The 17679-nt window shown below is 44.8% G+C and overlaps 1 protein-coding gene across 1 annotated transcript in view; it reads left to right on the top strand.

The window, feature by feature from the left end:
• The first annotated feature begins 14526 nt into the window (after positions 1-14526).
• Positions 14527-17679, top strand: part of ndnf (neuron-derived neurotrophic factor) — a 40796-nt gene continuing 37643 nt past the window's right edge. The window contains exon 1 of the mRNA XM_072496198.1: positions 14527-14863. Coding sequence (XP_072352299.1) covers positions 14844-14863 — 20 coding nt within the window. The 5' untranslated portion in view covers positions 14527-14843. The remainder of the gene's footprint in view (positions 14864-17679) is intronic.

Here is a 17679-nt window from a genome sequence, read left to right as displayed (position 1 = left end):
GGAGTGATTGCATGAAGAAATGGGGATATGTTATATTGAAACAAACTTTATTACTAACACAGTTGTAGTGATATGGACAGCACTGTAACACAAGTGGATAGCACTGTGGCTTCACAGCGCCAGGGTCACAGGTTCGATTCCCCGCTGGGTCACTGTCTGTGTGGAGTCTGCACGGTCTCCCCGTTATGCCAGAAGATGGCACCAGAGCGAGGTGACTCTCTCCAACAGATCCACTATTTACTTAACTTCTACTTGTTCTAATCTTTTAAAATTTAATTCTAAGACTAACATTATTACTAACCTCTCTCTTTTATCTTTTCTTGCAGGCTTGAACATCCTCCGAGGCCCGTGGAGACCTTTTGACCTGACCCGACCTGACCTCCACGACCTGGGAGTGGATCAGGCCCAATCCGGAAGTGAAGCCCCGACCTCAATTTGGAGCTGACCCCGACCTCGGAGCTCCCAACCTGGCCTAACAACCGACGCCAGCCCCCGGATTGCCCGGCCTTGTCCCGGAGCTCCCGACCCCCGACGGCAAGACCTGGCCCAACTCGACCCCGAGAGACCCGCCCGACGACCTGACCTGACCTGACCTCCACGAACTGGGAGTGGATCAGGCCCAAACTGGAAGTGAAGCCCCGACCTCAATTTGGAGCTGACCCCGACCTCGGAGCTCCCAACCTGGCCTAACAACCGAAGCCAGCCCCCGGATTGCCCGGCCTAGTCCCGGAGCTCCCGACCCCCGACGGCAAGACCCGGCCCAACTCAACCCCGAGAGACCCGCCCAATGACCTGACCAAGAGAGGCCCGCCCAGCAACCTGACCTACCTGGAGATGGAAGAAAGAAAACTCCACGTGGAGGCCCGACAAGGCCTACTTCAAGATCCGACCCCAGGAGCGCCCAGGGAGGGAACAGACCACGGGACTCAGCCCAACTTGCCTCAGGAAGCCCCTGCCCCTGACGCAGGACACCGAAAATGGCGGAGACCCCGCGCGAGGACCCGAACGCGCGGCAAGGTATTCCCGTGCCCGCAGAACACCGGGACCCATCCGGATCGCAAACATGGCCCCCTAGAAACCCCTCTACCTCAATCAACGCCCAGAACCCTGCCAGACACGACCCCGGAAATGTAACCAGCTCCCTGGTCCCCGCCAGCGCCCTGGACTCCGCCAGACGCAATCACCTACCTTCCACAAGGTCAGACTTCTCCCATCGGATCCCAAGATCATCCAGCCGCAGCCGCCGTCTGAGGAAGAGAGGGTAACGCGCCGGTTTGCAGGTTAGGCTGAAGCAATGCGGTTTCAAGACCCCTCTCCCCAGCATACTCCTGGCAAACATCCAAGCGATCGAAAACAAGCTGGATGAACTTATCGCCAGACTTACCTCTCAGAGGGAAGTAAGAGACTGCTGTGTGCTCTGTTTCACAGAGACGTGGCTCACCCCCGCCTCACCGGACTGTGCCATACAGCCTGAAGGCTTCTCAATTCACCGGGCGGACCGCACGGCATCATCAGGCAAAGCGAAGGGTGGAGGGGTTTGCCTCCTCATCAACTCCTCCTGGTGCTTGGCTGTGGCGACCCTGGCGACCTACTGGTCCCCGAAACTGGAATACCTGACTGTGAAGTGCCGCCCATACCATCTTCCACGTGAGTTCACTTCAGCCATTATCACAGCGGTCTACATCCCACCCCAAGCAGAAGTGAGGAAGGCGCTGGACAAACTGTACACAGTTATAAACAACTACGAAACAGAACACCCGGAGGCCTTGTTCATCGTGGCCGGGGACTTCAACAAGGCCAACCTCAAGAGTGTACTGCCAAAATTCCACCAGCACATCTCCTGTCCCACCAGGGGCGACAACATTCTTGACCACTGCTACTCAAGGGCGCCTACCTTTCCATCCCCCGACCGCACTTTGGGAAATCGGACCATAAGACGGTGCTTCGTCTCCCGGCATACAAGCAGAAACTCAAGCGGGAGAATCCAGCTAAGAAGGTCGTGCAGTGCTGGTCCGAGGAAAAAGAAGAGATCTGACGTGACTGCTTAGAGACAGTGGACTGGTCCATATTTAAGAACTCAGTGACCAACTTAAATGAGTATGCCGCCACCATCACAAACTTCATCGGCAAATGTGTGGACGACTGCGTGCCAAAGAAAGCAGTACGTACGTTCCCCAACCGGAAACCATGGCTCAATCGCAAGATTGACTCCCTACTGAAGGACAGATCTGAGGCGTTCAAGTCAGACGACCCTGACCTATACAAGAAATCCAGGTACAACCTCCGCAAAGCCATCCGAGATGCCAAGAGAGAATATCAAACCAAGCTAGAGTCACAGACAGACTCTCGGCGGTTGTGGCAAGTATCTCTGGCACCAGCGCACCCCTCCCCGATGAACTCAATGCATTCTATGCTCGATTCGAGCAGGTAACCAACAATCCGCTTTCAAGTGCCGCAGCAGCCCATAACTCACCCATACCCACCATCACAGCTTCCGAAGTCAGATCGGCCTTCCTGAAAGTGAACCCTCGGAAGACGACGGGCTTGGACGGGATCCCTAGTCGTGCACTCAGAGCCTGCGTGGACCAACTAGCAGAGGTGTTCGCGGACATCTTTAACCTGTCCCCAATCCACTCCGAGGTCCCCACCTGCTTCAAGAAGACCACCATCATACCGGTGCCAAAGAAGAACCAGGAAACATGCCTCAATGACTACCGTCCGCTGGCCCTGACTTCAGTCGTAATGAAGTGCTTCGAGAGGTTGATCATGAAGCACATCACCTCCAGACTCCCAGAACGCCTTGATCCACTGCAATTTGTATACCGTCGCAACCGGTTCACAGCAGACACCATTTCCCTGGCCCTACACTCATCCATAGAGCATCTCGACAACAAGGACTCCTACATCAGACTCCTATTTATTGACTACAGCTCCGCCTTCAACACCATAATCCCGGCCAAGCTCATATCAAAGCTCCAAAACCTAGGACTTGGCTCCCCACTCTGCAACTGGATCCTCGATTGTCTGACCAGCAGACCACAATCAGTAAGAATGAACAACAACACCTCCTCCACAATAGTCCTCAATACCGGGGCCCCGCAAGGCTGCGTACTTAGCCCCCTACTCTACTCCCTGTGCACACACGACTGCGTGGCAAAATCTGGTTCCAAATCCATCTACAAGTGTGCTGACGATACGACCATAGTGGGCCGGATCTCGAATAGCGACGAGTCAGAATACAGAGGGAGATAGAGAACCTAGTGGAGTGGTGCAGCGACAACAATCTCTCCCTCAATGCCAGCAAAACTAAAGAGCTGGTCATTGACTTCAGGAAGCAAAGTACTGTACACACCCCTGTCAGCATCAACGGGGCCGAGGTGGAGATGGTTAGCAGTTTCAAATTCCTAGGGGTGCACATCTCCAAAAATCTGTCCTGGTCCACCCACGTCGATGCTACCACCAAGAAAGCACAACAGTGCCTATATTCCTCAGGAAACAAAGGAAATTTGGCATGTTCACATTAACCCTGACCAACTTTTGCAGATGCACCATAGAAAGCATCCTATCTGGCTGCATCACAGCCTGGTATGGCAACTGCTCGGCCCAGGACCGCAAGAAACTTCAGAGAGTCGTGAACACCGCCCAGTCCATCACACAAACCTGCCTTCCATCCATTGACTCCATCTACACCTCCCGCTGCCTGGGGAAAGCGGGCAGCATAATCAAAGACCCCTCCCACCCAGCTTACTCACTCTTCCAACTTCTTCCATCGGGCAGGAGATACAGAAGTCTGTGAACACGCACGAACAGACTCTTCCCCACTGATACCAGACTCCTAAATGACCCTCTTATGGACTGACCTCATTAACACTACACCCCTGTATGCTTCATCTGATGCCAGTGCTTATGTAATTACATTGTGTACCTTGTGTTGCCCGATTATGTATTTTCTTTTATTCCCTTTTATTCCCATGATCAGTTAAGCTGTTCGCAGAAAAGTACTTTTCACTGTACCTCGGTACACGTGACAATAAACAATCCAATCCAATCCAATGTCTGCGTGGGTTTTCTCTGGGTGCTCCGATTTCCTCCCACAGTCCAAAGACGTGCAGGTTAGGTGGATTGGCCATGATAAATTGCCCTTAGTGACCAAAACGGTTCGGAGGGGTTATTGGGTTACGGGGATAGGGTGGAAGTGAAGGCTTAAGTGGGTCGGTGCAGACTCGATGGGCCGAATAGCCTTCTTCTGCACTGTATGTTCTATGTTCTATATCATGGTTGTGTTGTAATTCACTGACTGACCATTAGGAGACTCACTAGTATATAAGTGAATGTTAAAGACAGCTGACCTCAGACTGGTCGGAGGAAGTGGAAGAAGAGAGGTTGCTTTGCATGATTTTACTGTTTTTCATCTATTGGCTTGGATATAGTTTATCCACAGTTAAAGTTCATAAATCATTTATAACTTGAGCTACAAGTGTTCTTGTAATAAATCAGGCCATCCAATGAGACCATTACAACAATATTAAAAGTTTTAACATCACACCAGAAAATGGCTTAAACAATACTACTGAATACAGTGAATATAATACTCTTAATTGCTATCTCCCTTAAACAACAAGAAAACAACCATCTCAGGTCCCATTTCACTTTAAATACCAATGGCACAGAGGAATATTTGCTTTACAGAGTTATTCTTTGAGAAAGATGTCTCTTGACCACACTTTACAGTAAAAATCTAACTCCGGTCAAGCTCGTGCAGAAACTCTGGCTTCAGAAGCTGTTTCAACAGGCTTGTTTCAGCTCTTAATTGTCCTCAGACAAGGCTGCACTGCTTTAAATACAGTTAATCTCTTTGAACTAACATCAGTATTTTGCATAAAACTAACAGAAACCCGAATATTTTATTTTAATTTTGTAAACTGTGAGGAAAGGATACTTCACTCCAGCAGTGATTGCACAAAGAAATAGGGATACGGCATATTAAAATGAACTTTATTACTATAAAGTTTATGCAGTATTAAAATCTTTTCCATCACAACAGAAAATAGCTTACAGTTACCCTTTAAACAATACTACTTAATACAGTGAATCCAATACCCTTAATTACTATTTTTATTTCCACTTAAACAACAAGAAGCCACCCATCACAGCTCTCAATCCACCTTAAATGCCAATGGCACAGAGGAATACTTGCTTTACAGTTATTCTTTGAGAAAGAGATCTCTTGACAATTCTTTACAGAAAGAATCTAACTTTGGTAAGACCCGTGCAGAAACTCTGGCTGTATATCTTCAAAGGCTGTTTCAATTGGCATGTTTTAGCTATGCCTTGTCCTCAGACAAGTCTGCACTGCTTTAAATACAGTGAATCTATTTTAACTAACTTACAGTGAGAGCACAACTGTTTCACTATGCATACAGCTTCAATGAGATCAGAACTGAACTGAAAATGCTTTCTCAAAAAGCCTGCTACCTGAGTTCCACCCAGCAATAACATCATCTCGCCAAACTGAAAATTAATTAACTCCCCAGGGAATCCCCTTAATCAAAAGTGCATTATCCCAAGCTTTTTATGATGGTTAATTGTACCTCTGACTCCTAAAAGCTCTGTTGTCTTTCAAACCAAAATTATTTTAAAACATTACTTCAGCAGTCAAACACACTCTAACTCAGACTTTTAACCCTAACTTCACCAAATACTTAAAATACAATGTATCTAAAATTCCTATGTTCATAACACTTTATTCAACATAGAATATTCTCAGCAATCACTCTGAAAAATTCAAAATTGTGCTTTTAGCTGCTGGTAAAGAGCTGGAGGCGCTGTCTCTGTTAAATTCATACTGGATTTCAAAACTTCTGTGAGAGCAAAAATCTACAACATTTAACACCAAATTATGGTAAATATTTGTTAAGTAGATATACATAGGAAGTGCATTTACCTGTGTTGTGTCTCAGATGTTGTCTACTGAAGTCTGGTTAAAACAGCATTACCATCATCCTACATGGACCTTCGACAACCTTGCCCTGAGGGATGGATTCTACTATTATATCCACTGTGGTGAAACCTGGCAGCGGATAACTCTGCAATTGTAATGTTCAGAAAAGGTTTCTGTCCTCTTGTGAGATTGTCTTCTCTGCAACACCAGAAATGAAGATTGTTTTTAGAAAGCTGGGTGAGTGGAAGATAACTCTGACACTGTGGCAGTGGATCCATTATGTGCTGAGTCTGTAATCTCATATTATTTACCATGGGGTGTATTCAGAGCACCAACATTAAATAGGCAGCGAACATGAACGATAGCGCGGCAAGGCGGCACATTGGTTAGCACTGCTGCCTCACAGTGCAGGTGACCTGGATTTGATTCCTACCATGGGTGACTGTCTATGTGGAGTTTGCACTTTCTCCCCGTGTCTGCGTGGGTTTCCTCTGGGTGCTCCGGTTTCGTCCCACAATTCAAAGATGTGCAGGTTAGGTTGATCGGCCGTGCTATATTGTCCCTTAATGTCCAAAGTGTTAGGTTTGGTTACGGGGTTTCAGGGATTGGGTGGGGGGGGGGCCTAGGTAAGGTCCTCTTTTGGAGGGTCGGTGCAGACCCAATGGGCCAAATGGCCTCCTTCTGCACTGTAGGGATTACACGGATTCTATGGATAGTAACTTCCCTTTTCTGACTTTCCTCACCTCTACTGACAATTCTATAATATATGCTAGGGACATATGCCTGAGAGGCATAAACAATCACCTATCTTCCTCCAGGATGAAAACTGCATTGGTGTCAAATATTAATGGTGCTGCGGATGCTACTGGCAACAGTTTTGTTCGGATCATATTTGAGCTTTCAGCCTGTAACATATACTGCTGTTATTATATTTACATTGGTAAAGGGCTTGGATTAGGAAAGTAAAATGACATTGTGTCTTACCTCTGCAATATACCCCAGCCCAATAATCCTCTGAGATAAAAAGTGAAAGCTTTGGAATAACTCAGCAGGTCTGGCAGCATCTGTGGGCAGACAAGCAGAGTTAATGTTTCAAATCCAAGATGACTCTTCTTCAGAACACAGTCCCATTTATAGCAGCATTTGCAAACATAAAGAAGCATGACCCATCAGCAGCTATCTAATTGCTTTGCAAAACTATTCTGCAATGCATCCAGGGTTCCCTGCAAAATTCAGCAATGTGACACTTCTTTTACAATTTAACAAATACACTTATTTTCAGTTTTTATTAGGCTGACTTTGTTTCAATCATATCGTTATCTGAAAGCTTCAATTCTAATGCAAACTTATAGAATCATAGAATTCCTACAGCGCACAAGGAGGCCATTTGGCCCTCCGATCCCTACCCAGGTCCACTCCACTGCCCTATCCCTGTAACTCCACCTGACCTGCACATGTCTGGAAACTAAGGGGCAATTTTAGGATGGTCAGTCCACCTAATCTGCACATTTTTGGAATGAGGGAGGAAACCAGAGCGCCCTGAGGAAACCCAAGCAGACACGGGGAGAACGTTCAAACTCCACACAGACAGTCACCCAAGGCTGGAATTGACCCGGGTCCCTGGCGCTGTGAGGCTGCAGTGCTAACCACTGTGCCACCGTGCTGCCCATACTTCTTGGGATCTATCTTTTCACTGGAATAATTCTGAAATTGCTCCTATTAAATATATTGGAATAGGAATACCGAACATTTCAATGAAGTTTATAAACCCAAGAAGGGCCTCTATAATAATTCCTTCCATTCTGTAGTGGCTCCTAATCAGACTTCTGTATAATTTCACCAAAACTTCTGTGCTTCTTATAATCTTTTCCTAAAATCTTGCTCCCATTCTTCATAGCTGTTCAATAATGCTTCCATTAGAAGTGCATGTATGTGCAAGTAAGACATTTAGTCACTTTAACATTCATTGATATTAGTAATTGTTTCCTTGTGAAGATTTCAGTATACAATACCATAGCTTTATCATTAATGGTGACAATAAGACATTGCCATGACAACATCAGGAAGAGCCTACTCAGGTGGTAAAATACTCTATGACCTTCATAGTTTAATATTATGCATTGAGCAGTAATTATATTTGCTTTCTTCACCTTTGTAAATCATAGTAGCTGACACTTCTTTACACTAAATTTAATGAGCCAATCTGCTTCAAAGCCACGCTTTTGATTTAGAATTCTAAACAAGAAAAATAGTATGTTGGTACAAACATTATAGTCAATATTAACACGTGCTTGATAAGTATGCATTACACTCCTCTGCTCATTATTTTAGAGAAAATGTTATTTTAAAATAAACAGATCAATGCCTTTGGTGAATAATAAACTTTGTGTGAATGTATCATTTGTTCATTAATATTGTTAATAGCAATTTCTAGACTTTGTTTCACAGTAAAGAAGTATTAGCAGAATAAGGAAGTAATATTGTTTATTATTTTGCACAATAAGGATCTGTGTGAATTATACATAAATTTTAAATCAAAGATGATTTGCTTTTTAATAGTTTTCTTGCTTAAATAAGACTGATATAGAACACTTCAGTTATTTTGGACTGTGGATTTATTTTTAAATGGATGCATATTTTTCTTTTCCAAAACCACATTTTGCTACCCTGAATATTTCCTCAGTTACAGGAATACATTTAGCTACTACTGGAATGTGGCTCTTAAAGCATATATGTTTGTGCTATTATAGGATATATTTGTTTCACAACTAGTCTTATAATTCACTTTTATGATCAGATCAGGGACCAATTGAATTACAATTTCTTATGACATGACTTGGGATTTGTAACCTGAGATGTTATGAATGCCAGACTTGATACATATTTGTGCAATGGTTTGGACAAGTGAGAAACATAAATTTAGCAATTCAGTGGGGCCATAAATTTGGATTAACCCTGAAGTTGCCATCACTTACAGTGTATTTATGATCCTTTCATATGGCATGCACAACTCTGGAAAATATTATGCCCTCATTATATTGAGCCTTACTTGAGTAACAGGGACCTCATTCCAGTCAGCACTTAGCTCCTTAAGTAATCATATACAATTAAGGCAAAGTAGTAGAAAATCATGTTTCGACTAAATCAGCAATGATTTAATTCCGCTTATCGGATTAATTTCCTCTGAGTAAAATTCAAGTGCAATTTCTAGCTTTGAACAGTTAATTTAAGAGCATTCTTGAAAAGTCTATTTCATGAAGTCAAATTTCAAAACACTTTCCTGCTCTAGTGTCAATTCTCATCCAGTTAGTTTCTTTCTTCTGGGGAAGGAAGTGATTCTGATAGCTTTGTGTTAGCACAACACTTTCTTTAGAAACACAAATTAATCTTTGACAGAAGCGCTAAATGGATGGTATCATATTGGTCACCTGTTATATGCCTTACTTCATTCTGGACCAGATTTTGCTGAAAAAAATAATTGTCTAAATGATACATGCCATTATTAAAGTGTAAATTAGCAAGCAACTTAAGGGGAGGGCGAGATGACCCATGAATTGCGAATCACCACAAGTTACTAGACTATTTGTGCCATATTGCCTTTAGCTTCATGGAAACTGCATCTCACTCTTAATTTCCTTGTCATTTTCATGAAGTTGCTGTGTTAATTGCTCATTAAACGTGCCACAAAAATTAAGTCTGGAAATTAATGGCATAAGTACCCTTTTAGCAATGTGCTAATTGTTAATGACTGCCAATCAACCTCTCTGCAAGATCAATGCAATGCAGCATAGAATAGTTGAATTTAGGCCAAGAAAATATGTGGCATTTCTTAAAAGGGAAATGGATGAATGTGGCTCATTCTTTCTCATTCCTAGAACAAATGGTATGGTAAAAACCTGTGAAATAACAACATGTTCTAGCGGCCAATTGCAGGCTAACCAACTCTTGTACTAAGTAAGGCCCCATGTGAGAAATCACAATCTGCCAACTTCCTGTTCAATAATTACACACTTCTCTCGCTGGTCAGCAACCATAAGGGGCAACACTTTTAGCTCCTGCTGGGGCTGAGAACAGGTGGGAGCTAAAAATTGCCCCACTGGCCAGCTTGCCTGCATTTTGATAGAGGTGGGATAAAAGGAGGCAGGGCTAACCTCCTCCTGTGCATGGTAGGTAACCAACACAGTTCATGAACGGCCACTGAATGCCAGTTAAAGGCAGCCAACTGGGATTTTCCAGTCAGTTTCCAGATTCCAGCAGGCAGTGTGGGCCAGTTTAGTAGTTGCCCTGCCTTAATCCATTAATACGCTGCTCTGGGGGAAATCTCAAAGAGGGACTGTTTCCCCACATAGTGCGGGGTTCTGACCCACATTTCAGCCTGATGGTGCTGTTAAGAAGCTCATATTGGAAATCCTGTCCAAGTTTCAAAGGTAGTAGGACCATCCTTGTGTTCGTGCTGATAATGAAAAGTCTGCTAAAATTGTAAACTCTGAACTTTTAATAAGAACAGAAGAACACAAGAACTAGGAGCAGGAATAGGCCATCTGGCCCCTCGAACCTGCTCCGCCATTCAATAAGATCATGATGTGGCGATGCCGGCGTTGGACTGGGGTGAGCACAGTAAGAAGTCTTACAACACCAGGTTAAAGTCCAACAGGTTTGTTTCGATGTCACTAGCTTTCGGAGCGCTGCTCCTTCCTCAGGTGAATAAGATCATGGCTGATCTTTTTGTGGACTCAGCTCCACTTACCCCCTCACCATAACCCTTAATTCCTTTACTGTTCAAAAATCTATCTATCTTTGCCTTAAAAACATTTAACGAGGTAGCCTCTACTGCTTCACTAGGCAGGGAATTCCACAGATTCACAACCCTTTGGGACTTTCACTGAATCATGAATGTTGGACAGTGAAAGGAAGAAAGAGGAGAAGAATAATATAACCATCTTAACTGTCCGGTAACCCAGGTGACACGGACAACCTGTTGCATTTTCCATGCTTATATTTTAAACCTCCAGGTTGAGGTTGAACATACTGTAGACAGACTATCTGTCCCATGTCCGCCACAAGATTGATACCATCTGTTAACGCAATGCCCGGCAGCTAAAACAATTTTCACGATGAGGCAGCAACAAATCTCTAAGTGGGATGCATTGGTGGTGGACAATTTAAGGGTTTGGCTGCTTTGCCTTCCTCCCCTAAAAGGAATAAATATGTAGTTGAAATGGTTACAAAATTTCTTCACGGCAGACTATATGTCTGCCGAGTCCCTATAGTCAGAACATCCCTGAAACCATTGCTTTTACTTTATATAAAAACGCTGCTGTAATAGTTTGATGATGTGATTTTTTGTGATGTTTGCTGACTCTTGGGGAGATGTGGAGGACTGCAGTTCACTCTCTTTCCACAGGATGGGGCTGGTGACATGCTGGTATTCTTTCCACAGGATGTCTGCTTATTGGTTCCGCCTGAAAAAGAATTGAAAATAAAGGGGGGGCTTCTGCATGCAAATATAACGGGACCAAGTAGTCACTTGCACAAGAGCGCTTCACAATGGAAAATCATAAGAGGATTTTTAAACACGTGTGGTATCAAACAGCAGAAGGGGATGAAATACTCTGAATTATTAAAAGAAGCAATCAACGTTGTCAAAACATTTGATCATTGTCTTCTAACCGTGTTGAGAATTGTGAAAATCACCAATTTAAAATTAAATCGAATTCAGAAAATAAAGTCTGTAAAATTGGTTGTTTAGATCTTTTGTGTGCAGACGGACTCTTCCGTCTCTTTCGCTGACCGCTGTAGTACAATTATTACACCAGGTCCCTCGCAAAACTGCATGTTGCTGATTCCCACCACACATTAAAATGTATACCATTTATTTTCAAAGGTTCGGTTTGGAGACAGGGACCGGCTATAAATCTATTTTAAATTAGATGAAGTGCTGGCGTGTCGCACATGGGATAATTTTTCTTTCCTAGTTCAATGCAATAATGAGTTTTTAAATCATTAACATCAGCACTGAAACAGTACACGGGAAATTGCACAGATATTAACGTAACCAGGCGGTCACCACTCAGGAGAGCCGCTGTACTCCGATCGGCCACTAGATGGGGAACGTGTACAAGGCCCTTTGCTGCTGCTGTTAGTTCATATTTTGATTTTATTTAATCTGGAACTGTGTGCTCAGAGCACGCCACTCATCTGCAGCTGTTTACCCTTTGGAAGCAATGACATTTGTTTTTCCAGAGATAGAAGATTGAGTTGTACAAACCATGAAAGAAGCGATAGCACCAAACTGAAGCCACCCCATCTGTATGTGTGTTGATCAAACACTAATCTGTCCCCATTCATTAGAAACCGCGCCGTTTCATCTTGTCGAGTTCGTGTCAGCAGATTTGCTCCTGAGAAAGACAAGAAACACACGTTTACCGGCTGGAAACGCCGGGCAGCCCTATATAAATGTCTAAGGCCAGAAAAGATGAGCTGGCGGCGGGCCAAATGTCTCCCTTTTACGGACACCGCCACATCAGCGGTGTATCCTCAGCATTTGTTAGTCCAGAGTAACTATCCACGAGCGCTTTGGCGTTGGCCGCTTTATTTTTGTTCAGGACAATTGAATGTTTATTTTATTCCTCCATGGGAGGTGGAGCCTGAGGTGAGGGCATTTAAGAGTCAAGCACATTGCTATGAAGCTGGAGTCGCATGTAGGCCAGACCGCATAAGGGCAACAGATTTCCTTCGTGAAGCAGATGAGTGTTTAGTCAATCGACATCATTTCACTTTTAATTCCAGATTATTGAATTCAAATTGTAATATCTGGGTGGGAGTCGACCTTCCCACACACCCCCGGCATTAGTTCTGGTTCAGTGACAATTAGGGCACTGCCTCCCCCCTGTTTGGAAACAGAGGTTCCCCTATTTTAAAACGTCTTATCATGTTGGTATAAGTATTGAGAATTTACAACTAGGTAGAATTATTCAAGATGGACAACAAAGGCAAAACGAATGGTTTGCTAATGTGCTACAAAGTCAAGACTTAGTTATCAACTGTATATAATGTATCAGGTAAGTTAAAAGTAGAACTGTGAATATATTTCGATATTTCCACCTCGTTCCCTGGATCAGACCGTTTTCTGCCCCTTGTCTCTGTGTGTCCTTCCTGTCTGAGCTGCTCTGTCCCGTCTTTCAGCCTCTGTCGCCGTGTTGCTAATGAAATAAAACCCCTTGGCCGAAATGAGTGGTGGGCCAGGTGCGATTTGTCACGATTTGTGACAATGTTGAAACATCTTTGCATATGCATCTAAAGCCTTTGAGCCGCAGAAGTCGCACTGTGACAATAAAAAACACATTACTGGTGTCAGCGTGCCACTGAGTCCACACCCACCCAAGACACAGCCCACTCACAGACACAGCCCACACACACCCACAGCCCCCACACGTACAGCCCAGCCTCCCACCACCTCACACACACAACCCAACTCCCCCTACACACATCCCACCCACCCCCACACACATCGCACACACAGCCAGCCCCCCACCTAACACCCCCAACACACAGCCCACTCACACACACCCATACACATACCCCCCACACACACACTCTCCCACTCCACACACATGCCCCCAGCACCCACCACACACCCACAGCCCCCCACACACCGCACACACACACAGCCTCCCCCCCCCCACATGACACCCCCCCACACACACAGCCCACTCACCCACACCCATACACATACCCCCCCACACACACTCCCACTCCACACATGCCCCCCAACACCCCCCACAGCCCCACACCTACCCACCACACACAGCCCACTCACACATACACATACCCCCCCCACACACACACACACTCCCACTCCATACATGCCCCCCAACACCCCCCACACACCCACAGCCCCACACCCACCCACCACACACACCCTCACAGCCCTAACCGCATTAAACAGACCGCCCAATACTCCAGGTAAACCTGTGTGTCAGCAACATGTGCAGAAATGAGCTCATCCAGAAAAACTGTCAAACATCTATTACAATTTGATGAAGAGTTCAGATGGGATTTTTGTATCTTTGGTGCGAAGGTGATTCTGTTTATTTGTTTAAGGAGGAAGCTGGTGGCGGTAAATCACTTTGTCTGACTAAATATCTATGTGAACAGAGTGAGTACAATGAATACAGGGCAGGGCCAGGCCCCTCCACTCCATCAACTGGAACTCCGCACAACAAACTCAGATGCAAGAATTGTTCCCGGTGCAATCTGCTTGTTATTTGAAACATGGTAAAGTCTCCGAGGTCCGCACTGTTTCTCGCGGAGCCTCCTCCGCCTGTCTCTCTCGCCCGGAGTCCGGGCTGAGCGACGCCTGGCTCCGCCCAGTGGCTTTTCATTCATAAAGGCAAGGCAGTGGATGGGTCCGCCCCGCCATTGGCCAAAGCTACACGCTCTCTCTCTCCCATTGGTGGCCTGGCCGCCACCCATCTCCCTCCCGATTGGCCCGGTTGAGCTGCTGATCGGTGATTGGCGGATAGGTGGGCTGCCAGCGACTCTGATTGGTGGAGCGACCGGGACGGGACGGAGTGAGTACAGTTTGATTCACTCTCACCTCTTGCACTGTGGAAGCCAAGCTCACTGACTGCCCAGAGGCAAAGCAGATCCTCCAGACAACCTGACTCAACTTTAATCGGTCACTTCCAAGACTTGGCTTTTGCGGAAATTAGAAGAGAGAGAGAGAGAGGAGGGGGAAAATAAGCCACATGCACAAACAAGGATAGTTTCATTCTGGCAATTCTCCAGGTTCTCTCTGTATCCATCTAGCATCGATCTTAGCCTCCCGCCTGCTCCTCAAAAGAAGTGTGGAATTTTAAGCGAGGAAAAACAAACTGACTAACAGAATTGGAAGTTTGCAATGCAAATGATTACGTCAAGGTAAGAAACACTATTCACCCATCTCTAGAAAATCGCGTAGCAAAATAAATGTCACTGGGAAAAACAGTAAGACCCTTGAGTTCGATCAGACATCCCATGTCATATATTGATCTGAAATTGGTTGCATTCGTGTTACTGATGACCTTAATATACGGTCTGTTGTATTTAATCCAGACAGTAAAGGAGTAATGCACTTGTCATATTAATAAAGAATAGGTGTTGTAATAATGTCCAACAATTTTCGCCCGTCTAATTTTTTTACAGATAATCTTCCGTTTTGACTTTTATACTTTTTATACTTATACCGTGAAAAGAGAAGTGAGGGTACGATATTTCTGGTGCTTTTTAAAACTTGGTGAGATGTTCTGATCAGCGACTGGTCACACGTTTTTGTTCGCTGTCTGGAAAGAGTATATAAGATAGGTTGGAGATTATGCCTCAGCAAAATAACGCTACGAAGGTGATTAGTCCAGTTATTTCGAATGAATCTCGTGTAGGCGTTGTGGATCATTGATTTTGACATGTATGTTATTTCTGGTGACACTTTGTTTAGCTTGAGGGGCTTCATCGAACAGTTATAGTGTATGTTACCTTAGGAAACTCTCGCACCAATATTATCAACACCATTGTTTTGAAAACAATTTTTAATAATGGAGAAAGGATTCAATTATTGGAGTTGACCTTTACAGCATCTGCGAACAACATAAAATTAACACACAACTTCACAGTAGAAAGTGGTGATGGAGTGCAGTCATTTGCCGAGCAATGTCAAGGAGGTTGGCATTGACGTGACATTTTGTTAGTATTTGGTGAGGGTGGGGAGGGGGAGGAGAATAAATCAGGACCAAGAAACACTGAAAGCTGCCTAGAAGGTGTGGGGGGGGGGGGGGGGACTACAATTAGGAAATGTGAAATTGCTGAATGTTTGTATTTACCAGTAAATCGACAGACAGCGATTGGTTCTAACGTGGCTGGAAAAGCAAGTCAACTTCTCTTCACCAATAACATGCCGGCAGTAATTATGGTCACTCTACATCAATCACCCCAACCCAGCCTCACTTTGTCAACTTTTTAAAAAATACATACGTATTGGAGCTTCTTACAGCGCTGCCTTCACAAACAGAGATAGACCATGCGCTAGCATCTGGACAAGAGTCAAATAAGATTAGGTCCCCAATTGTAAAACTGACCAGAGACCCATTTCCGGCTCTGCCCATCCTTCACCGTCAGTCAGTAACTCAACGGAAGGTAACTTTCTCCTTTTTTTAAATCTTCGCACTCACCAGATGATACTGAAGGCAAGCAGTGTGCTGTTTGGCTCTTGTTTTTTTTAACTGAAGCTGATTTAGTTAAAGCAAAGGCAGATATCAGTTAAGTACGCGACAGATCGCATTTCAAGTTTTAATTAGAATCTGAGCCCCGATCTGTCCTCCGAACCTCTTCCCCACAGGAAGATTCTAGCAGCCTTTCTAGTTCGAGTTCAATCAGAAATGGGAGCAGAAGTAGGCCGTTCAGCCCATCGAGTCTGCTCCGCCATTCAATGATATCATGGCTGTTCGGATATATTCCTCAAATCCACTTTCCCGCCTTATCCCGACCCCTGATTCCCTGACTGATTAAAAATCTGTCTACCTCAGCCGGGAACACAATAAGCACAGGGTCCGGAACAGAAGCCACTCAGGCTCAGATCTACACACTCGCCCGCTTCTTAACCCTATCTCTGCTCCTTCATCCCTTTTCTGTCTAAATTCTAACCCCCGACTATCACTCCAGATCCTGCGCTCTTCCTTTGAACTTCATCCGTCTATCTGCTCTCACCCTTCCCGCCTTGAACATTTCCGAAACTTTCCAGGTTTAGGGAACGATATTCGAATCAATTGTGCTCTCGGTCTCCTTGGTATTGGCGGGACTAACGCACATATGACGTGAAATACTATTAACTCTTTTTTCCCTCGTCTGTTCGTAGTTCAAAGCCCTTTGGGCTGAGATAGTTATCAGTTCAGTCAGTCTGCCTTTAGAGACCGACACTTTAACCCTTTAATGGCCCTGTTCTCTCCAGCTATACAAACACCCAACAGGCTTGAAGCCTGGAAACGTCATTTCAACAGGCTTGCGGACTCCAGTGCGGAAACTAATTACAAAGAATAATCTGGTGAACAGTGCCAGTTGTTTGTGCTTGTCACTTACTCGGCGTCGTGGCCGTTGACACCCCAGCAGCAAATAGCAAGATGCAAAATGGTTAGGAAGGTTGAGAGTATCAAAGTGCTTGTCCCGGCTGTGGACGTTGTGTTCCGGAATTCGTTAATGTAGACGGTTTAGGAAGATTCGACTTTCCAATTAACCCCGCCAATAAGTAGTCTTACTGCAACGCCCATACACTCAAACAGTGCCGTCCCGATTTCTTTGTTGTGTCTACTTTTCTAACGGAGGGTGCCTTTGCCAAATTGTTTTGAAGACGAAGTTTGTTTTGAAATCAACAAAACGCGCGACAACATCTCGAGTTTAAAAGATCACAAATGCAATCATCGCACAATAAGAAGCATCGTTTTACCAAAGCACGGTTATCTGGAGAGGTTGTTAATTACTTACAGAATACATCAATGGGAATCCACACTGGGCTCAAGCTGCAATATGGAGTCACTTTGAAGGGAGGTGGTTGGACAGTTAAAGAAACAATAATATAAATACAAGTTTTCCAAATGCATGCTCTTCTCTCAGATGGCAGTTAGCGTGCTAGGCAGAAGAGGATAAGTGGCCTCATACATATATATAACTTATATTTAAAATCTGTCTTCGCATTAAAAAACGCAATTAGA

This window comes from Scyliorhinus torazame, chromosome 3 (genome assembly GCF_047496885.1).
Source record: "Scyliorhinus torazame isolate Kashiwa2021f chromosome 3, sScyTor2.1, whole genome shotgun sequence".
NCBI lineage: Eukaryota > Metazoa > Chordata > Chondrichthyes > Carcharhiniformes > Scyliorhinidae > Scyliorhinus > Scyliorhinus torazame.
Note: the sequence above shows the minus strand (reverse complement) of the source record. Positions and strands in the feature narration are given on the sequence as shown.